At 47.1% G+C, this 23,925-nt stretch overlaps 1 protein-coding gene across 3 annotated transcripts in view; it reads left to right on the top strand.

Annotated features, from left to right (window-relative positions):
• The first annotated feature begins 8,283 nt into the window (after positions 1 to 8,283).
• Positions 8,284 to 23,925, top strand: part of adamtsl3 (ADAMTS-like 3) — a 68,824-nt gene continuing 53,182 nt past the window's right edge. For 2 of the 3 annotated variants that reach the window (XM_068308058.1, XM_068308060.1), the window contains exons 1-2: positions 8,284 to 8,428; positions 8,607 to 8,820. In XM_068308058.1, the coding sequence (XP_068164159.1) occupies positions 8,761 to 8,820 (60 nt within the window). In that variant the 5' untranslated portion in view covers positions 8,284 to 8,428; positions 8,607 to 8,760. Of the gene's footprint in view, positions 8,429 to 8,557; positions 8,821 to 23,925 lie in introns of those variants that run through there. The other variant, XM_068308059.1, reaches the window with a different exon arrangement.

The following is a 23,925-nucleotide window of genomic DNA, read 5'->3' on the forward strand; positions in this document are numbered from 1 at the left end:
CGGGACGTGACTCAGCGTGATGACGTCAGACGGCCTGTTTCTGGGGCAAAGGTCACTGTTTCAGCGGGGAATTCCTGCGCCCGTCAGTCGCCCCTTTGCGACAGATCACCTAACGTTTCACATGATTGATCATAATTAGTAATTAAAAAAAAAAAACAAAAAAAACTTTTAAAGTTTAAACAATATTTAAGTTATTTAAAGAAATAAACAGTTTACATCTGATCTGAATAATGATTAACGGATTAAACTTTAAATTCACCTTTGACCCCGGATTTCTCATTTCTGAGCATTCCCGTGAATAAGGAGGTCAACAACGTGATGGGCAATATGCATGATTTATTTGATCACGTTTTTATATTTATGATATTTATTTGTTTATATGTATATTTCTAATATATATAAGTAATGGAGCAGAAGACTTTCTTACTTTTATTGTTGTTTGGGGGGCATGAAAAGTATGCAACGAAATATATTTATATTTTTATAGTTTCTTTGCTGCTGGCGTCAAAAAATGCATTTAAATATATGGATTTTAATATCATTATGATCCTTTGAACACTGACTGTTCTTCTTTATAACAACTTTATATAAATTTAAGTTAAAAATCCTAAATCTGGCACACCTCGATGAAGCGATGCCACGTTTCACTGGACTTTGATATGCTTGATTTATTTTATTGTTTTTAAAGCGATAAGCAAACAGCCTGATTAAAAAAATATGACTCAGCACATCATTAAATCTACAATTTTTCAACTGTGAGCTGATAACTCACAAAAATATTCCAGACTTGCCCTGAATAACCACTTTGTGTAAATACTGTGTTTTAGGGTCATTTGGGTTCAGTGTCCTGACTCCACTTTCAACCGTCTGCTGGAATCTCACAACAGAAGGTCAAAGCGTTCAATGCTGAAATTCTTTTTACAGTTATTAACTAATTTCGATTCAATATCATTTATATGAAATGAAAATTAGAATTTGGAATTAGGAGCTGTGATTCTGTGATTCTCCCTGCACACGATCATTAGTACGTCGGTGGGATTATATTTTTGTTCATGAATACAACAGGGTTTGTAATCTTTCTGATCCCTTTCTGTTTGTTCGAAGCCAAATAAATCATCTTAAACCTGCCGAGCATTTAATAATAATTCTAGTAGTTACATGTGTTGACCACTAGATGGCGCCGAAGTCGACAAAGTTCCTCCTCGAGTAAAACGTCACAACTCGTGTCTGCAGGCAGTTTTCAGGCTGGTAGGGGTTATTTTATGCAGAGATTATGAAACATAATTTCAGAAAAACAACATAATACCACAATGTATTTCCCTGGTACTTAACAATTGAGTTTCATGCATGTATCAGGTTATTAATGTATAACAAAAAGAGACTGGGGGCTGTTTAAGGCAATAAAGCAGCACAAATCCATAATAAATGGTCTTGTCTACGGTTGCAGAGAGACATATCCATGGAGGTTCTGCCCTCCTGGTTCCTGAGGGGTAGCGGCAGGAAGGCCAGAGACCAGATCCTCACTCCACATCCCTCCTTTGTGTCCTCAGAGACGGGTTGGGCCCAGGGCGGCATGCCAAGGCTCCTGGCTGGTAATGGATACCTGTGGGCTACTGGGAAAGTGTCACACCTCCGGATCACACACAGCAGGAGGGCAACATGAAGAAAGAGGGTAGACAGGAAGAGAAAGAGGTATGGTCTGGCTAACTCTACCCTCAGATGCTCCCTGGACCGTCCATCAAACCAGGTCAGACAGGACGCCGCCCTTGCAGGAAGACGTGTAACATGTGGAGATGACACAGAAAAAACTACAAACTTCTTCTTCATTTTAATTTTGTATTCTAATTGATCACAGCTGATTCTAAATGGAAAAAATTGCGAAACCCAACTGCTGCTCGCCGGCGTCACTCCTGTAGCGACTGTTAGCTTGGCTAGCCTCGAAGCTAGCTTTTTTTTGTCTTAAACCAACCATCTTTGGTTTCATCTGGACCTACCGGACCTGTGGTGCCATCGAGGTGATATCATGACTCATCATGTTGCTTTTTTGTAATTTTTTATTGTTGATGACAAAAAAGTGGGCGGGAACAAAGAGGCGGAGCTGCAACAAAGGGGCAATGTGAGAGTCGTTGAATGGGGCGAACATATTTCTTTCACCAGAGCTATAATTACAGCAGGGATACTGGAAATTAAACATCTTGTCTTTGCCTGTAAAATATTTAGTTTCATTATCAGACTAATTTAAACATACAGGGACCATTCCAGGCTTACAAAACATCCAAACTTTATTAACATCAGCAATGTTTTTGTAGACATTACGGTCCTGATTGCGACATGTTGCTACAAGGCTTCCAATATATATTATCTCTTGCATGTGTTGGTTAAAGAATGCCTCCTTGATTTAACAGTTAATTATATTTGCGCAACAACAAGTAAAGTCCTGGAGAACATGATACGGTATAATCATCGCCGACGACGCTCGATGGGAACAGAACAAACTAGAAAGTGAAGAAATGTCTGGATGGAGTAGGTACAGACTAAATCCTGGCGGCGTTTTTGTTGTCGGAGAAAATCTACACCAGTTTCAACATTCGGAACAAAAAAAAAAAAAGACTAAAACAAAACTAAAAGTTTTGTAGCTAAATTTAGAACCGTAATTCTTCCCAGCTTCGACCCGACCCCGGAGGAGGAGAGGTCATGCATGCAGAAATTAATGACATTTTAACAAGATGCCTGCCGCTAGAAATAACCATTACTTCAGTCGTTAATAAACGGCGGACCTCAGAGGACGATGTGGGGCTACAATAGCTACGCTATGACGCATCGACAAGTCAGGCTCGGTGCACCTGTCAAATGTGATCCACCGGTAATGAGTCCAGCTCATTAGCTAAAACATCCACGCTAACTATTTCCAATTCCCACTGAGAAGATCAAGACAGAAAACTTCTCCATGTTCCTATTGGGAGATGCCCCGACCGTTCAGCTTTCACGTTCATGACTCTCAGTAATGATTTTCTCACAAAGCTCTTAAAAGGTCTCACGTTGCGTTGTTGGAAAGGCGCTCTGCCGGTCGCCGACCAGCTAGGCGTGGATACGGTTTGTGCGACGGTCAACGAGACGCGAGGTGAGGGATTGACCACAGAAAGCCGTCCCTCGTGTGTCCGGGACGTCCCGCCTGACCCCCGTCCTCTTTTGTTTTCGCAGGCCTGCGCCGGGATTAGCAGGCCGGCTGTTTGTGCTGGCAGAAGCGACGCGCTTCACAGCCATGTTTTCTGGGTACCGACTCTGACAAGTCGACGGACCTCTAATTAAGATATAATTGAGAATGAGCGAGAAGCGAATGTCGGGGCCAGTGTTTACAGAAAACAGCTGCCTCCATGGGCACTCAGATGGAATTAGAGCGACATGACTTTCACCCAGCGTGAGCGTGTCTCTGTCGACATGCGTGGGTCGGTCTTTTGGGCACCTACACAGACAAACTCTTTGTTTTGGAAGTGTTTGCTGGAGTCTTTGGGGGCCAACGGCGGCCAAGAACAACGTGGGAAATCAGTCTTTGCTCCGCTTCTGCTTTCTCTCCCAGATTTTTCCTTTGCAGGACGTTCAGCTGGCTGCTGGATTGGTACCTGAGGCGCGCAGGAGGCCCGAGAAACCGAGGGAACCGGGAATCAGGGCCCCGACTTGGGAGGGGTGGTAATAGACCTGGAGTGGCAGCTGTCGCCCGGCCAAGCTGTCCATCACGTCCCTCTCCTTCCCTGTCCTTCTCCTTCTTTCCCACATATGTGACGTCAACAAATGACTTGCACCCTGCCGGACTGCCGTCTGGGTGGTCTCCCGTGGGTCGCCAGTGGTCGCTAGCAACAGGCAAGATGCAGAAATTGGAAGCAGTTGCGTTGGCAGGGGCAGAATCAACTAGAAGGTTCAGGTATAAAGCATTACTTTACTTTCAAGTTTGATATTAAGCGTTAATTTTTTCCACCAGTCATCTTTTCCTGATGAAAAGTTTTACAAAAGAGGATTACATGGAAGTATTAACATAAACAAGTACAGTTCTTTTAGGTTTACAGCAACCAAAATCAAGCTAACTAACACAACAGCTTGCACAGTCTAAACATAGCTGGTGCCATAGCCATTGATAGCCTTGCTGTCGCTACAGCTAAAATGCTATCATTTATTTTACTTTTGTTTTCCAACATATCTAAACAATAGAAGTATCTAATGTTATGTTGGTGAAAAACAAACCTAGATCTCGCAGGTTGCCACTGGTGGATTTCTTGTTACCAATTTTTTTTTTGGCAAAGTCACATTTAACATTTTGGTAGCTAATGCTAACTGGTAAGTTCCTGTGACTTGGCTTTGTTCAACTCTACACAAAGAGTTTGTTTAGATGTTTTCCCTTAAATTTATCTGATAAAGATGCATTTTAAGCCATAACATTATGGCATTAAAAGATTGCAAGCTAGCCATGCTAACATACTTATAGATGAAAAGGATCTCTGTCATCTCGTATCTAACCTAAATATCGTCATCAACATTGTCGTCTAGGTAACAGAGTCCATTTGTGCTGCATTGTTCCTGATTTTTGCTGGACAATCAGCGACACATCCGACGCTGTGCCTCACTTTGACATCGTCATTAGCCAACAGGATATCCTGGATTTGAGGAGTACGATGCCCTAATCTTCTTACGTAACTTAATGCCAGTTATTCATCAGTACATAGCTCTGGAGAATTTATGAATATTCATCCAGCGGTGTATTTGGTCTTAGTCGTAAGCTGGGATTTGTTGGTAATTAGATACTTTCCTACAGATAGAAAGAAAGAAATTATACCCTTGGGGCTCTGAGACGAGAGAAGAGGGTTGTGGCGGCTGTCTACACGTCAAACCCGTGGTTTGTGGCGCGATTCCGTCGGACACGGCACGCCTGATGGAAAGCGATGCCTGCAGCTGAAACGGATCCACGCTGACAGACGGCTCACTAGCATTAGCTAGCCTGGCATTCGCGGGACGCTGCGGCGGGAGACGCTTTCGTTTGCTCTCGATCACGAGTAGAAAACACGCACACACAAACACACACATGGATCGTGCGTGCCAAATTCCACAGAGCCGTAAAGGCAATCAAGGACAGATGGGAACGAGTGGCAGGAAAGCAGGCTACTGGAAGCTGTAACAAGGTGCCACAACGGCTCTCCGAGGAGCTGGCGGCGTGTTATTGGCTTATTGGCTCTACAGCTGAAGGTTAAATGAGAACATCGATATATATGGACACAAATGTCAACATCAGCGGCTGGTTAGCTTATCTTAGCATGAAGCATCTGAGTAAAACTATGTGTGAATTCCTTTAAATTTGCATTGACACAGAGGAAGCCAGCTTACTAGGCAGCTAGTGCTAGGTAAGTTGGTGGAATTGGTATTTTCGCTAATGCTAGTGCTAAAATATTGTAATGGATTTTCTTTTGAGTTGGACAAAATAATAACTTAATGGCCTGAATAAAGCCTGAATAGATAAAGCCTGCCTAAATAAAGCCTGAATAAGTCCAGATGGTGAAAAAATAGATAAAAATTTACAATTTTAAGTCTTATTACAACTGTCTTTAACCTCGTTTTGGTAATTTGTACAAATATAACCTGTTTTTCGTTTGTTACTATGAAAAGCTGGACCATTTCTGTCGCATAAAGTATTGTAAAATCAAAACAAAAACTTTAGCTGCCTCTTCAATCCAGACTCCAGCTCATGAAGGACATTTTCTCCTGCTGGTTTCTGGGTAAATTCCTGGCTTCTCTTTGAACACATGTGACAAGCAGCGCTTTGACCGAAGCCAAACATCACTGATCAAACAGTCGGGTTTGGCGTCGGCCGCGGGGAGACAACCAGGTTACTCATGGGGAGGCCACTGACCTGCTGCTAGCGTGTTTAGCTAGGAAGCCAACACGTGTGCTGCACATACATGTGGTCCTATTTTTAACTTCTAAAGTCATACTTTAATGCTTGTGTGTTAAGCGTACAAATACACCGCCTTAGTTTCTTCTTTAAAGGCTCGGAGGCATGAATCGAAGCACGTAGCATCCGTCCCATCGTAGCATCCGAACAAAAGATGTCAGCTCAACGACCGTCATTATCTTCCGCCAACCTCTCATTTGTCTCGTCACACAGGGAAGTCCCTGTCAGACGTGTTGAACAAACAACCGACAGATGCTATTTAAGCTCGTGGAGGCCATAAAAATACATTTGCACTCGGGGCGCCGCTAATGGGAGCTTTGAGGGAGCCGAACTCGTCCGTCAAAAAGAGCGACGGCATTCGTAACACGAGGACCAGGCTTAGCCGTGCGTCATGAATGTCGACTATTCACGTCTTGGAGAATTATCTAACGCTCGCTCTGGATTTGGGAGTCCTCTTGGGTGTGCAGGGGGAGGTCAAAGGTCAACAAGAGACTTCCGGAGTGTTAGCCGTTTTAAAAACAGCGGACTAGCAGCGCGAGCGGATCGGCTTCAGGTTTCAAGAAGCAATTAAGGTCCGTCTTTTAACCCCGAGGTGAAAAGGAAATTATTCCAACGCTAACCTTTGCCTTCAGGTAACAATTATTTTCGTCTCCTGGGGAAATAAACATTTGCATTCCTGCGCGCGCTATGCTAATAGAGATTAAGCTGAATTCAAGCCTGCGTGTCAGGCAGCGATTCAGGTAGCGAATACCACACATACCTCCGCCATTGTGCGCCTCTCAAAGGGCATCTCCCTCATGCCTTTGAGCTCGGCTGAGGACGGATGACATTTTCGAGGAACATTGTTATTAAAGTCGCACTGGACAGCTTCAAACGCGACAAGCAGAGTCCTGAAGCCGCACCGCCGCGCGCTAAGCCTCAAAGAACTTAATGCCTCCACTTTAATAAAGGTCTGGGATCAAACGGGAGAGGAGTCGCCGACACAACCATCAATTACGTCGTAATATAAAATTCCTTTTCCAATGAGTTGGTAAAAGGTCATGGTTTTTATCGTACGAACGCAAAGTTTATTCCTCCGTGTGATGGAAACACCTCAAAGGGTCCGTCGGTGCGGTTCGTTTCAGAAGTGAATCGCGGGTCAAGGAGGCGTGGGAGGTGTTGGTGTCCAAATATACGAGCCGAACCTTCATTAAACCGCATGAAAACGTCAGATTCTTCTCCAAATAGAGGGGATTGTTGCTGTTATTGCAGCCAGAGAGCAGTGACACGGAGTCTTATCAAGGTAAATCAGAAACAACAGCGGATTGCGATCACATGCCAGCGAAGGCCGGGGTTTGAACCTTTGATTCCATCCAGTTGATCTCGGTTTAGAAGCAGCCGGCGCTCGGTTCGGATGAAACTCCTCCTGACCTTAAACAGCACACGGCTGGCAGCGCCGGGCGTCTGCTTGGGAAAGCTAATCAATTTCATACGAGTGCCTAAATCTTGAAAAATTTGCCGTAATCCATCAACATCACATGACCTGCGGTCCAGGAAGTCTGCCCACCTGAGGGGCCTAGACGTCCTGTTTCGGGTTTTCTTTCATCCCAAGTTTAGCTCATTATTTCGGTCGATTGAATCTTTGAAATTTGCGAAGCTGCTTTAAAATCTAAAAATCTTAGTTTTTCAGTTAGTTTTGTTAGCTTAGCTTTAGCATAACGGCTTGTAGCGACTAGTCTGACTCCATCTGACGGTGTCGACGCTCACAGGTGAGTCTCAGCGGTGTTGGTTGGGAACCTTTATCACCTTGGGACCAGTTCAAGCGACCCATTTCACCCTTTCATATGCTAAACTAAGCTAAGCTAAGCTAACTAGCTGCTAAGTCCACCTGGCTCCACAAACCAGCCTGTTGGATCTATTCTGCTGATCAATCACCTTTCTGGGTTCCAGATGTCCCTGAACCGGGACACAACGGGGGGGGGGCACCTGAGCTCAAAGGGGCTATAAAAATAAAACCTATTTAAAACAAGCCGCCCCTCCCCCCCCATTGAATGTCTGTCAGCTGTCCCAGAATAGACTAATTAGCTCATCTAAATTAAAACCATTTCCTCAGCAGGTGCCGATCATCCATCTGGATTCAGTCTGGAGTTCTGAACCTTGACTTCCTGCTCGCTTCATCTTCATCTTTACGCAAATGTATTTTTATTCTTATTTAAAAGTGATGGACATGAAGCCACAGATTTAAGATCTGGTGCTTCTGATTGGAGGAAAACCACGGAGAGAGAAACAAAAAAACAAAAAAAAAGAAAAAGAAACGAATCATCCAGAGAAAATCCGAGCTTTTAAAACTTTGTGGCTGAAGTTTTGGAGTCTTGACGCGTCTGCGCTTGAGTCCTCCTCCGGAGAGAGGAGCTCCGAGCATCCCTTCCACGGACTCCTCCGGTCCCAGCGGCTCCACCGGCTCCGCGTCTGCGCGCCGAGCGGCCCGGGAGTCTGTGTCTTTAAGAATGTAAGGTGGGTGAGCCGCGCTCCTGACGCACGGCTGGTATGCAAACATAAATTTAGCAGCAACGTGTGCGTGGTGGGGTGGGGGGGTGGGTAGGCTGGGTTGGGGTGGGGTGGGGGGGGACTAAATAACTGGAAGCCACCGTGAAGTGTCAGCTCTTGGCTGACTTTTACCTGTTTCTCCCAGAGCGAACCGGAGCCGGAGCGCAGCGCGGCGCGGAGAGACCCGAGCTCCCCCACCGGCGGACCGACGACACGGACCGGGGACAGGCGGACAGCAGCGGCCGGTCCCGACCGTCTCTACACCGTTTGACATTTGAGTGAAGTGATCCTCGCCGGAGATGACACGGGGGGGCTACGCGTGGACCGCCGGACTGATCCTGGTGGCAGTTTGTTTGGAGGTAAGTCCGATGGCGCGTCACGGAGATGCGCAAAAAAACAAAAAAACCCCACGCTTTTATTAAATTTGCGCGCAAGAAACGAGGCACAAACTGTTTTATATTCGTATTGACGTGAGTTTTGACCCATCCTGAAAACCCGGGTTCAGATTAGGGGGGTTTAGAAATAGAAATAACCCTCCAGATTCACGCGTGGTTGTTCATGCGTTATAACAAAAAGATGTCACTTTAAAACCCTCATCTTCCTCCCGGGATGCAGGTCAGATGAGGATGAGGAGCAGACTGGAGGATATCTACTCCATCATATGTAATAATGACAACCTTCACGCCCCCTGCTGTGCAATTAATTCACCCCCACCCTCCTGTTCTTACATTCCCATGTCAAACCTGAAATTGAGCGGCGTGCGGTTCGCCTCCTCAGAGGTCACCGTTTGTCAGCCGTGAGCTGAACAAACAAGCCGTCACTCATCCTTCACGCTCACGCATCCTTCATGCCCCCCCCCAGCGGTCCCCCCATACCCCCCAGCCCCCAGACGGGGCCCCGGGTCTCCAGCAGAGAGGTGGGACGCCGCCATCGGCGCGTTTTAAAAGACGACGACAGGTGCTAACAGCACTTCAAGGTGATTTGAACTTTTGGACGCCCCCCCCCCCCGTAACCCCCCCCAGCCAGCTGACTGTGAACCCCCACCAGGGTTCCCTTCTTTTGCTCAAAGTCCTTTTGAATCCTTCGCAAAACTTTATTTAGACGAGCGGCTTCATTCTGAGGTGTCAGAGAAGTCGCTTTCCGTTTACAACAGCGGGCAACGATGAGTCAGCGACTAACAGACGGATCAATAGGCCGTCACCGCCGCCTCCCCCGGGGATGTCCTTTTCTCCTTTCATCCCTGCTCTCAGGTTGAAGCCTCTGCCTGGCTTTCAAACTGGAGAATGAGGCTCTATTTGTGTTTATGGCGGTCTGGAAGTGGAGCGACTTGTGAGCGGCGGCCAGGAGGCCTGTGGCTCCTGCCCTAAATGGAATAGTGGCCTCCTTTGTGGGTGACATAATGACATACCTCCAGCGACTCCCGGAGGCTCCTGTTCCAGCTCCGGTTTGTCCGGCTGAGAGGAACGGTTTTCTGTCTTCTGTCTTTTTTTTTGTTTTTTTCTAGCGGCGATGGCGTGAGCGGGAGGCTCTGCCCTCCAAAGACGCTCTCCGAGCGCCGACATGAAGGCTCATAAATAACGAATCTGGCACCGGGCGAGGCCACGCAAATCCTTTTTGTGTGCTTCTAATTTATTTCTCTTTTGGCGCTTTGGCTCTGGGTGTTGGTGAGTCAGGGCGTTTTAATATCTAAGGTGACATGATGACATCAACACCTCTCCCATGATGCTCTTCTTCACGTCCTGTTTGTCGTGTGGGAAATCGGTTCTTGTTTGTCGTAATAGAACGCCGTCAGACGTAACACCAGAGATTCTGACGTCTTGGATCCACGATGATCCCGCCTCAAGAGGGCGGGGTCTCTCGCCTTGTAAACAACGTTGTTGACATCTTTTCATGTCGGCTGCCCGGCTCCGCTTCGCCGCATGCCTCTCTTCTAATTACTCTGCTGGAATTCAGAAGGAATTTCGCCTCAGAAGCAACAGATTTTGATGTTTATTCAAGGAAATGGTCCCTCGCAGAGTCTTAATGCGGCGTGCAGATTGCATTGAAGCCCTCAGGATGGGGAGGCTTTTGGGGTCTAATGACGGGTTTAAGTGGGGTCATGGCGCGCTCCCCAACCGGTCGTCTATCAACGGGTGACGCGTCTCCTTCGCCCAAAAACATGCTCCCCGGCTTGATTGCTCCAATCGTAAAGGCTCGCAAATGATCCCGTTAGCTTGCTCGAGGGCGGCTTTGTTGCGAACGCAAGCGGTGGGATTGGAAGTAAATTAATTTTGAGAAGTATTGGTCCCGATTGAGCCGTAAAGGAACGGGCTTCGGAGCGCATCTGGCCGGTGATGGATGGATGGAGCGAGTTTTTGGAGCGCCTCAACAACGCCAAGTGTTTTCAGTTACGCTGCGAAAGCCTTCATACTCATCTCATTGTTCCCATCTGGGCTAAATCTGTGGAACCAGACTCAGAGCTGCTTAGCGGGGTAGTGCTGAAGTGTATGTATGCAATTACGCTCCATCCAAGGCCAGAATTTACTGCTAGTTGACTTTTTACGAAATGTTTTTGCTTTTCGCGACACTTGCCGTCCAGGAATACTTCCTGTCCATCTTCTCAGGTGTTCCAGGAGGCTCCTCCCCACCTCTTTCCTGTAGATCCAGGCCAAAAGGAAGTAGCTCAGCACCAATTCTCCACGGGCCAATGAAGGGAAAGTGCTGCGGAACAGAACAAGACATGGCAGCTGCTATTGGCCGTTCAATAGCATCTGCAATAAAACAAGATAGCTAGCTTGGCTGGAGCGCAGCTCTCATCTCCAATTTGTATTCAAATCCCTCAGTTCAAAGAAGCTATTGTACCAAAACCAAATCCCCAATCAGGGATCTCACAAACGTGGCAAAGCTTGAGAAGAAGCTTTGGGAGGAGGTTCTGGACGCCTACCTTGACTCGGGTGTTTTAAAAACGGCTGTTTTTCCGTCTTGCGACAGGCCACTGATGACAAACACTCGGTCTGAGCGAAGCAGCAGACAAAACCGACCCGGCTTTTCTTTTCTTCTTGAACTTCTGAACCTGATTTTTCATTAACGGTGTGTTTGTGTTCTGCCAGCGATCAGACGGACTAATCATGCTTAATATAAAGCTAATCTGGACAAGCAAAAAGACGGGTCAACCCAACGACGATAGGTTGATGACTCCGATACTGGAGTCTGTTTTCCCTTCAATGTGGAAACAAAATTATTCAATTATTCAGTTTTAGGAGTAAAATCCTGCAGATATTTCTGCAGTTTGTGACAGATTAGAAAAGATTTGAGTGTTTTCTTGCCAAATATAACAGAAAAGGTTCCTGCAGTCTGTAAATGACCAGTGTCTGTAGTTCTTCTTAGCTGCAAACCAGATCCAGAACCAGCTTCTGGTTCTTGGAATCTAATCCCGTTCCTCCAGTCTTGGAATGTCCCTGGTCTTCGTCCTTCATGTCCACCAGGAGGTTTTTTTGGATTCTAGTCAGGTGACACCTCCAGGATTATCCAGAACTATTTCTGGAACGAGGTCTCGGTGGACCTTCATGTCTGCTTGGGTTCTTCATCTCCATCTTCCTCACAGATGGAGATGGTTTCTTCTAGGATTCCTGATCTCTGATAGATCCATCTGACCAGCGACAGACTGCGGGTTTCGGGTTGACCAGGAAGTAAAGTGTACGCAGAAAATCCTGAAGGGAGGGGGTCCTTCAGCATCAGCTTTGTCTTCACCTCTGATCCAGAGACCCTTTTGGGTCCAGATGATTCTGGGCTGGTGAAAAGGGCCTGAACAGAAACACCGCAGCGCTTAGCAACTTAGCATCGTTTCGTTAGCTTTGAGATGTTCGACACGGTTTTTACCAACAGCTGATGGAGCCGATCACCCGGTTACACAAGCGGGGTTGGAACACATCTCCTGGCTCTGGGTTCACGTCCCAGCAGACATGACAGTGGTATCAATTGTTTCATCACATTCTTGTCAACAAAGCAAAAAAAAACAAAAAAAACGCAAAAAATAAAAAACGGGTATTTCCAAAAAATGTTCAAACGCTCCCAGAACATCAGGAGCTGATTAGCAAACGGGGCCCATGTGAAAATTGAAAGTATGGAAAATGGATTTTACCATTCCCCCCTTCAGAACCGTGTGGAACCCGATAGTGTTGTTTGCTTTTCAATCACTCCGTGCCAAGTCCTAATAACGCGCCGCCGCTCGCTGCCCGGCTGGCCTTCGCCAATAAATGGCACGACTCGCGGGGGAGTAGTAGCGCGGCGGCGTCGGCCGGAGCGTCGTCGTAGCTGCGTTATCGAGAATCGTGAACCCATGCGGTTTCTGGAAGTGTGTGTCGATCCCCCTACCAGACATTAGACAGGACCCGCCAGCAGAGGGCGACCTTACAGAGGAAGGACTTCACGTCCGGCGGCCTCCGCTGCTCCCACGCCGTCACGGATAATCAACGCCATTGTGATCCTGCAGGTGGCCGCTCCCCCCCCCCACCTCGCCCCCCCCCCAACTCCATTTCCTGTGGAGGCCCTTGTGATTATTTGTTCCGTTTTTTTTTTTCTTTTCATTCCTGGAGGCTTATTGGTTGTCGCCCCGCTGGAAAGCCGATCCCTTGGCGACCTCGCTCCTCCGATGAAACGTCTCGGGCCGCGTCCCCCCCACCCCCACCCCACCCTCCATTAGCGTCCCCCCCCCCCCCATTAGCGTGATGGAGTGTTGTTGTTTCATCCAGTTGTGTGTTCCTGGGCGATCCGACCGTCATCTGGCCCGCACATTTTTCACACATAGCAAGTCTGAAAACCCCCCCAAAAAACTTCCAGTCAAGCCTTGGCTTGAGGAAACGGGTTCTAGTCCTGTTCCAACTTTGACCCCCCATCCCCACTGTGGGAGTGCCGGGGAGTGGCGCTAACAAGAGGGGAGACACTCTCCTGTGTCGCATAATTAGAAGGGAGGGCAGGTAGGAGGTGTGATCGGTGTTCTGGGGGTGGGGGGGTGGGGGGTCAGGATGGATGGAATAGAAAGAGAGAAGCGAGGAGAAAGATGGAGGAGCAGGAAAGGGGGAAACATTTATCACACCCCGAGTGGAGAGAGGAAGAGGATGGGAAGAAATATCGATGGGGTGAGAGCGGAGGAGACGCACGAAGCCGTCGGCGTGGAAACGGAAGGCATAAATAATCGGACGCAGTCGACGCGATTTTAAATAAATACGAGAGCGTTTTGCGAGGAAGACGCCCACAGCGTCGGGGCGTGACGAGGTTTCCACGCCGAGTGTTCGCGAAGCCAACGATGCTTCCTCCCCCCCCCCCCCCCCCCCAAAAAGCCAGATGTGCTTTCTGCAAAACGCTTGAGACCCCGTTTACAAATGATCTGCTATTAGGATCACCGTGCAAACGCCCACGTGGGCGATGAGCAGAGGTAGGTGTGGCTCCTTCGTGGAGAACATGCAACATGTGATGTTTACTGGAAGCTAAGCTACATGCTACATGTTGAAACAACAAACAAACAAAAACAACCTCATGCACGCCTGTTATTTTAATGTTTGATGGATGCAAAAAACGACTTTGTGCGTCTGATGACACAGCTGGTGGCAGATAGCGCCGAGCTGCGCCAGCGCTGAAAAGCTGCAAGCAATAGTTCAACATTCTGGAAAAGGATTTTGGAAGAGAATTCTATTTCAAAATCACTGCAACCCTCATATCTGTCCAGTAAATATAGAGCGGCAGCCAGGAGGCTATTAGCTTAGATTAGCATAAAGGCTGCAGGAAAGGGTCTGATTCTGTCCAAAGATAAAAACTGTCTACCGGTTTCTTTGAAATGGATTAGCTCGAGCATCTCAGAAGGATATCGGGTTGTGTTTTTTTGCATGAGGGGGCCGGGGGTGGGGTGGGGGGGTGCTTACGGTTTCTTGGCTGGAAGCAGGTGAGAAAGAAAATACGTGTTTTTCTAATGCATGTTGAATTGTTCGTTTAAGAAAAGAAAACACAATTCATGCAGAATCACTCGTCGGAGGTCTTTTGTTGCACAAGGAGCCACAGGTGGAGTTTTGAAATGGATTTTATTGACTTTCTGGGCCCACGAAGGAGAGCTGATAAAGTTAAAGTCGTGTTCCACAAAAACAAAACGTGCTTTTATGTGAGAAACATTTACATTAAATTTGTGTCCATGACCTCCTGTGAGGTCACACACCCTTTTTACCACCTGATCAGCACTTCCTGTACCCAGAAACGCAGCTTCCTGGGTCACTCCTTTTGTCCAATCCCAGGCCAGCAGACCAGCTGCAAGTCCCCCCCCCAGTACAGGTGAACCAATGAGGAATTAACACAGTTTCATGAATGTTGAACATGTTTGTGTCACACTGGAAGCAATTCTCACTGTGTTAGATCAAACTGAAAGAATTGGCTTGAAATTCTACCAAAGTGTAGTGTGTGTGTGTGTGTGTGTGTGTGTGTGTGTGTGTGTGTGTGTGTGTGTGTGTGTGTGTGTGTGTGTGTGTGTGTGTGTGAGAGAGAGAAATTGTGGGGCTATGTTTTGACGTCTTGTGACTCTGGTCCAGACCGTTCCCAGGCTGCTCAATGGGATTAATTGGACCAGAGTGACCTCACACACACACACACACACACACACACACACACACACACACACACACACTCAAACACACACACACACTAACACACCTAGAAAGGTTGAGTATGGTGACACCATCTGTGTGGTCTTGAAGCATGCGTGTGTGTGTGTGTGTGTGTGTGTGTGTGTGTGTGTGTGTGTGTGTGTGTGAAGGCGTCTTTATCTTGTGATGTCAAACGCTACAGAATGATTCCAAACGTGCGTCGATGCGTTCGAGTTGCGTGTGTTTTTTCAGCCACTCGCCGAAAAAACACGGACATTTGTGTCATCCTGGGGGCGGAGCTTCGAGGGGCGGTGTCTGAACACGGCGAACTTGACCGTGAACTCAAACTGACCTGTCGTGCTTCAGCAGCCGTGCGTCGTCTTGTTATTTGCGTGTTGCCGAGTGATTGATGTCTGACCTCTGAAAATAATTACCCCGACTGGAAAACGGCCCCCAGGGGTCACGTCGGTGCTGCGTTCAGGTGCCACTGTGGAATTCCGTCGCTTTGCGTGCGGTGATGTCATTTGTTGTGTTTCACTCTGAAAAAACATCTCCAAAAATATTTGGCATCCGTGACCTGGAAAAGTGTCCGTGGGACACGGACCCCCCCCCCACCCCGCCCCCACCTCCGTTTCCCATCCCCAATCACATGAGTTGGACCCGGTGTTTTAAACACACAGCTTGTTCCCTTAACCCAGCGTGGTTCCCTCCATAGCTGGAATAGTTCGGATTCAGGTGATCCCACCTTGGCTGCTCCTGTTGCCGTTGGCGACGAGGTCAGAGCACAATCAGAATCCAGGAGACGAAGTGAGGAGCTTGAAATGAGAACAAAACTACACGAAGAAACATAGAAAGTAGTCAAAATAATGTCAGAACATTTTTATTCCTGTTAGAATTTTTGAAATGTTTAGTCGGGAAAATGCCCCCCCCCCCCCCCAAAAAAAATAAAAATCATTTGCCAACTTGAAGTTGGAGGCGTTTTAGAAGCTGAAAACGGCTCCGAAACTGATTAGAACAATTGTTTAAATTTCAACAAATGAAATATCCGCCTAATGGTTTCAGCAGAAACGCGATCCATCAAGTTTTCCCATAAACGTGCCATCGGGATCGCCGTCCGGAATGCTCCGGATCAGCTTTGTTTAATGTTTGGCCGAGCAGAACTTAACAAAAATAAGCCGCTCAGCTCAAATAAAAAAATCAATTCGGAGTGTTTTGGGTTTTGTTCCTAATCGCCCCCCCCCCCCCCTGCCCCGCCCCCCCCATTCTCCCTTGTTTTTTTAATTTAAAATTAAAGGTCTCACCCAGAGGTGTGGGTGGGTGAAGTAAGCGATGACCTCAAGAAGCGACCCCGCCTCGTTCGATAAACTTGCTGACATTTTCTGTTACCGCGGGGAAACATCTGTTCGTCTGTCACGTTCAATATTTCAAACCGTATTTATTCCAGGTGTGCGATTTAACGTCGCACCGCCCGACGGATTTTGATAAATCTTCAGGAAATAATGTCACCGAAGTGCCAAAAAGGTGACATAATGCCTGAGGCGAGCCCCAACACCCGTTCTGATGTTGTTTTTGTTCAAACAGGAGGAAGGAATGGGGGCGGGGCTTGATGGACTTTGATTGACGCTCGGAGAAAACGGGCGGGTTTTTTTTTGTGGGTTTTTTTTTGTTTTGAGTGACTCATGTATGCGGCGTGTAAGACGTAGCTGCGGCCGTTTGTGTGTTAGTATGTCGGTGTGTGTGTGTGTGTGTGTGTGTGTGTGTGTGTGTGTGTGTTGGGGCTAGCGCGTTAGCCGCCGCTGACTGGCAGGAGGGCGCAGCAGGAATGCTGCCTCTGTCTCCGCGGGACAGGTACGAACCGCTCCATCATCGCGCGAGAGAGTAATCGTTACGGGCAAATCATTACATGATCAGAGGGACGGGGGCCGGGACAAGTATGTACATCTGTGTGTGTGTGTGTGTGTGTGTGTGTGTGTGTGTGTGTGTGTGTGTGTGTGTGTGGAGGTTTTATCTTCAGGTTATCATGAAAATGTGAGTGCATCACATTTCAGATAAATTCCCCTCAATACTTTGGTTCTCCGTTGTTCAAACTGGGCTAATGCTAGCATCATTAGCTCCACTAGCTTAGCCTGAGAGCAATGTGTCTCATGTTTGCCTCAGACTTGTTAATTTGTGTATTAACGCTGCTAACTCTAACAGCCACACACTATAGGAGGCGATGGCCTCGAGCCTACCTGACTGATTACCCATCCTCCACGGCGGCGCGATGAGTCACGCCTGATCTGACCTCCAATCTGAACCCAGAAGCACGTCTGTGTATTTTCGGCTCATTGATCAAACTTCCCGTCCGCCCGTTTAAACCTCATATCGATCCAGATGAAGCCGTTGTCCTGCGTTTACCCCCCGCATGACTGATGTTTCGAAAACAGCGGACCCGGATTACGTTCGGGGCCCCGACTCCACCGTTACGGCTCTGCAGAGTCTGCAGAAAAGACGAACGACCCCGCTTGTCCAGAAGACGTGACATAAACCCTTCAGAACACAAATTGGATAATGTCGCTGGAATAAATCCGTCACAACTGGCCCGCTAATTTTCCCAGAGCGCGCAAACAGGTTCATCGGATGCCAAAAACGCGCAACAGTTGGTCGATCAATCAGCTCGGGGTTCGGTCCCGGGGCGTTCCAGTTCCACCTAACCGCGTCTGGCAACGCGCCTGCTTTGCATAGCGGGGTTGGAATTTATTGCATTTGCCCGAAGCGAACGAAATGCCAGTCTCTCACCTCGTATTGAGCGATCCTCGCTCGCCCGGCGTTAATATTACAATGTGCGGTTGTAATTGCAGGGACTTAATCTATGCTGACAACAAATATTTTTGCAGGGGGAATATTTTCCTTCAAGCCAGACTCGAATTGCAGACTGCTAATTTATGCAGCAGATGTGGAATTGGGCAATGCTAACAAAACATTTAAGTTTACTGCTACCCTAGCGGGGCGGGGCTAGTCTTTATAGCGCTTCAGCAACTTAAAAAGCAATCAGGGCTTGTGTAACGGGCTGTGACGTTGTGTACAGCTGCTTTGCACCGCTTCAACAATGAAAGCCAAAGCTGTCTTCGACTTTTTAAAAAAAAAAATCCGTGCATCCAAGTGTATCCGTAAAGGCGCCCCGAGGTGATTCCTGCCGCGGCGCGGCGCTATCGTTTGTGAGTGCGAGCTTTGATGTCTGTATCTTTATTGATTTATAACTCTGTGTGTGCTCATTAAGAACCCTGAGAGCGGCGTAAAGATATATTCATGTCATAAATCGCTCTTTGATTTCCCTCTATTAGTTTTTGTTTATGCTTGGCGGTTTGGCGTCGACTCCTGCTGCTCCTTGGGTTTGGAGGTCTATCCACCGCCTCTCCCTTTTCCTGGCTTTAACGTACGTAAAGGTCAACGCCGCCTTCCTGCGGGGTGCAGGCGACGAGTCACGAGAGGAAATCATCTTGTCCTTTTGTTAAACAGAGGATGGCTTTTCCAAACTTATCTTCTTAGAGGTGCTTCTGTTAGAGACCACCAAGAGGGTGTTTCCCTGTTTTTACGGGACAATCTGAGTCAAAGGACGGACAATTTTTTTCCCCCATCACTAATCCAAGATGCTGTGGAGGTCGGACAGGTCAGGTCTCGGATTTAATGCACCTGCAAGGCACCACATGACCCCTGACATGACGGAATCACCCATCCTGTTGAGCAAGCCGATCATTCGTTGGTCCATAAGGAACCCGATTGTTCTTTGGACCGGCGCTGAACTTGCATGCCCCAGTTATCTGGATGACGCAAGTGAATCGGAGCAGATCCACCTCTTGTGTCTCATTAATAGCGGCACACCCAGCTGTTGTCATCGTTCCGCCGTGTGCCTCCATCCTCTCTTACTTAATAACACTTAGTCACTACTCAGTGGAAGCAATAATCCCCCCGTTCTCCTCAAAGCAACACGAACTCTATGCCAAGGATCAGGCAACAAAAATGCGATAGAAACAATGAACTCTGTTCAGATGAATCTGAAGCCTGCAGCATCACACGTCGTATCGCAGCCTAAAATAAAAACAGGCTTCCCAAAGCACTCATAAATTAAAGGAAAGGCAAAGCAGAGCCAGAAAATTGAATGTCTTGTGGCAATCTGGTTTATTGCTAGCATTTTTTTGTTGTTCTTCAGACAGAAAAATATTTTATCCCTCCTTAATTTATTGAGCCCTTAATCCAAGGGGAGCCCGACCGCCGAAAATGAGTTTTTAACGAGTTTTCATGCCGTGAGCTTTTTATTTGCTTTCCTGCCGTTGCTAGAAATGCACAGGAGGACGAGTTTTAAAGGAAGCGTCCTGTGGAAGCATGTGAAAACGCTCCCGTCACGCTTTTGGAAAAGTAAATGTCGCGGTTGTTTCACCACAAAGACCAGTTAAAGTCTACACATGACATCAATCTCAGATAAATAACGTCTTTAAATTAGGCTATTTGACGGCGGATAAGTGTGTAATGAAAACTAGCTGGACGACAGGTCGTGTTATATTTAACTTACCTTTAAATGTTCTTCAGAGACCTGCTAAGTGGACCAACGATACAGTCCAGATGGTCAACTGGGGCGTCAGCCTCCCTCTGGTGACTGGTCAAGCTACGTAGCATGTAGCGCTAGTGGTTCCAGAAATAAATAAAACCCAAAGGTCAAATCAGGAAAAGCAGTGAAACTCATTCCGCTCTGTCCTTTCCTTGACCCATAATTCCCTTCTTCCTGCCCACCTAAGTCGTAAAGATTAACAGAGCACTCTCTACCTGTCCACCTGCTGGAGGCATCACATTTACGGGTAATCTCATGGGTCCAGTTGGTTTTCTAATCCTTGGACGCGGAACCGCAGAGGACCGGGCCAAGGCCAGGTTCTCCAGGGGATCGGGTATTGGAACCAGATCGGCCACCTGTGGCCGTATCAGATTTTACTTGTTTGGATATTGTGATTTCTTGGCGTGACTCAGTTACATGGTTCTTCCCCTTACAAGAAAGAGTCCCAAGTAATAATGAAGGTAAAATCTAGACGTTGAAATAAAAACAAAAAGGCTGGCATGTGCAGCGACTCGTGAATTTTGTAGGGGTCGTGCCCTCGTTCCAAAGAACGATGGGGTGTTTTGCGGGTCATAAATGTGTACTTGAAGCTTTCATTGGTTTCACCTGACTGGAGATATGCCCTCAGGTTGTCTTTGTGTCACATGGATACCTGTAGTCCGTGCAAAGCCCTTGAATATGAAGCCATGTCACAACAATGGAAGGCCTGCCTGGGCTACGTTTGGAAGGTTTTGGTTGCACGAGCAATTTTGGAGCTATCAGATTGAAACTTAAGATGCCAGAGCGAATCCGTTCTGTCAGGAATTTCTAAATGGGGTATGAACCTTTTTCAAAGTTGCTTTACTGAAGTCAGACAAAGACGAACCCTTCCAAGGTCGGAGATCCATCCATCACAAAGAGGTCGAGGACGCTTCTAGTATTCAAAGTCTACCTTTAAGGCAGCCTGTAAGGAAGCCTTTGGGTATTTGGATGGCCTGAATGTCTTTGATAAGAAGCGTGGTCTTATATTTCCATAAGCAGATGACTGTAATACAATTCCCTTCATTTTGAACGTACCGTTATCTTTTCTGTCATTTTATTGCAGAACAAAACCCAATGAACCCTCAGATTTCAAGCTTTTGGGAACTCTGCGAGGCAGATTCATTCTGAACCATAATAACCTGAGATCCTCGACCTCTGCCTGCCTGTAAATTACACGGTTTATGTGATACCCTCTTTGTAAGTCTTCAAAAACGGAATATTTCAGGCAGATTGACCGCGCGCTCATACCTCTTCCTCCTGATAATAACCCTTTTTCAGCGCCTCAAACGCTCTAGATTTTAGAGAGCTCCGAACCACTTTGGACGCTCTTAGGTTTCATCCACCAGGGGTTGGCTCTTCGCTCTGAAAGAATTGCATTTCTTACACAAGGCGAAGCCTTGGCCAGGAAGTTTCAAGAGACAGATCCCTCATCTCAGGGGGGTGAAGTTTACCTGCCAGATGACCTGTCAAGTTTGTCCTGTTGAGAGCTGTAATCGCTCTTTGGGGAGGGCATAAAGATAGTAATATAATCTTGCCAGTTTCTTTCTGCACCAGTAGTTCAAAAGAAAGGCATCCATATTTTTTAATACATGTGGTGATGGGAGGAATAAAAGATATCCAGCCTTCATTTCATTGCTGTCTCTCATCAAACGCAGCTAATTGGTGCCCGGTGGATGAGGCTTTCTGATGTTCTGATGCCAGAACCTCACCAGAGCCAGGTCAGTCCGCCCCACGGGGCGATAAGGAAGTCTTCCTATAAATGAAAACGCTGTTTTGTCAGTAGCCTCCGACTCTTTCAGAAAGGGGGGGAAGCAGGATTCCAAACGGTTCTCCGGTGGGCTCGTACCGGGCCATGCCAAACCCAGCTCCCCACCGAGATGACCCCCGGGCACGCTCTCCAGCTGCGCAAACACAACCACATTGCTGAGCACACACTCAACATTCAGGCGGTGCCAAATACAATTATTCGCCTTGCTTTGAGTTTTGTGTTTTTTTGGTTGTTTCGTTTCAGTAGCGCGTGTTCATCCACCTTTCTCGGTAGCTTGGAAACGGGCCGCCCTGCCAGGCAGAACCGGACTGACAAAAGCACCACTGTGACTCCATGTTTCTCTCATGAACATTACTTTGCTTGTCAGGTTAATTCTCTCAGACCTTTCGCTCCGTTTTCCTCCGAAGGGGAACCATCGACGTCAACATGTTGGGGGCGTGAAGGAGGTTCCTGGCAGCTCGCGTCAGCACTCGGCCAGTAATGTTACCTTCAATGACCTTGGTTTTTTTCAGGTTAGCCTTCTCCTTAAAGGATCATTTCACTTTATTGCGATTCGGCTCTTATTTTAGTTGGCTTGTCCGTCATTTCTGTCAGTTCTGGATAAATTAATTGCTCAGATGTTGAAACACAGTACGTGTTGTTTAAAAGTTGAGTTTAACCGACCCTAGAGGTTGGTAAAACTCGAACTTACGGCCCGTCCAGGGTTTACCCGACTTTAGATGGAACATAAAATCGATGGGAAATAGATGAACGTTTGGTTGAAGCGGAGTTCATCAGGGATGATCAAGTCAATGAACTTTGCACTGTTAATGTTAATATTCTAAGCAGGACTACCTCAAAACTATTTCAAGGAATCTCGAAAAATCACGAAAAAGCGGCAGCAGGACTATCTTGTCTCCGTCTTTCACATTGCTAAACTGAATTTTCTCCAACTGCTCCGTGATTTTGGAAGCATCTCGGTTGAGTTTTAGTCCCGGGCGGAGCGCCAGTCGGGTCTTGTATCCGTGTTCATCTGATCTGTTTATCGGCATTCGCCCCGTCCTCCTCGTTCTCGGAGAACAAACGCAGGTGATGAAGAAAAAGCGAGGAAGACGCAGACATGAGCTGACATTTAATAGCTGCTGCCTCAATTCTCGGTCAAAGTCTTTCCTCCTTGAGAATATTACCACAAGGATCTAATTCCAGACACACATGCAAAGACTTTACGAGATAGTCCTCAGCGTCTACACATTTTTAATGTAAAAGTCATATTGCAGTAAATCCACATTCAAGACCAAACACTTAAAATTAGTCAAACACACAGTTGAAGCTGGTCTGCAGTGGAACAACACTTAACTCAAGAATGCTGAGTAATTCTCCTTGCATTTTGGAATCCATCAGTTCGACTACGGCGCTGTTGGAACACGTTAAATGTTATCTCAACTGACAATAGTTTGTTTAGGAAAGAATTTCTCCAACAGCTTCGGGTGAGATCAGAGCAGGAACACCCCAACAAACCCAATCTTTCCATTTCCGACGAACCTTCAGGAGGACTTAAACCGGCCGTGGTCGACGGCAGTGGGAGCTGCATTTGGCTCTGCCGTTGCTTCCCAGTTAAACGATTTTCCTGAGATAACAAAGCCGGGCCCTCTGGGAGCCCTAATGCAAAAGCAAACACAATACGCTGTCTCTCGCTGTCGCTGGGCTTATGTCTGAATGACCTTCCCTGCATGTAGAAGCCCACGGAATTAGTATGTGCGTAGTTGAAAATATAAATATCTTAAGGAAATTAGCAGATTGCTGCAAAAACGGCACGAAAAATACCCCGTAAACCCACTCAGACTGGAAGTGCACCTTAATTCAGCCTGACGGTCCCTCACACGGGAACATACAGGACGTAAAGTTGTACAAACACACTCTGAACCCCTGCGGTGAACTCACACGTGTTGTGGAATAAATCGCTCGTGGCGTTTTTGGGAGTTCAAGTGGCGCCTCTGATCTGCGTTTTTAATACCAGGAGAATGTGGAGGACAAAGTGTGCCAACTCACCCCTTCGTTCACTCAACCGCCCGACACTCCCCCATCCTCTTCAAACGCCACTTTGGCCGTGACCCAGATGTTTGAGACGTTGTTCATCAAACCGCTCTGGTGAGAGAACAAGCGTGCCAGAGATGTGTTTGATTCCGTTTTCTTTGCAATTTGTCTCCACCGCTGGTGCTGATGACGTTTGTTTCCTGTGTGTCCGTCGTACTTTTTGGCGTAATTAAGGTATTATCTATATCTCAAGATACGGACTGCTGGCCATAGGAGTTATTTGAGATACGAGCCTTTGCTCTGTCCATATTTTTATTCAACATATGAGCAAAATCCGAGATAGAAGCCCTGCTTTAGGACACTATCATTAGTTGGTAGATAGATACAACACCAGTGAGACCGGATCTCGTTCTCGTTGGTGGAGTAAAGACGTAGCTCATGTGTTCTCGTGACTTTTTCATTTCTTTTCATT

Source organism: Antennarius striatus, chromosome 23 (genome assembly GCF_040054535.1).
Source record: "Antennarius striatus isolate MH-2024 chromosome 23, ASM4005453v1, whole genome shotgun sequence".
Taxonomy (NCBI): Eukaryota; Metazoa; Chordata; class Actinopteri; order Lophiiformes; family Antennariidae; genus Antennarius; species Antennarius striatus.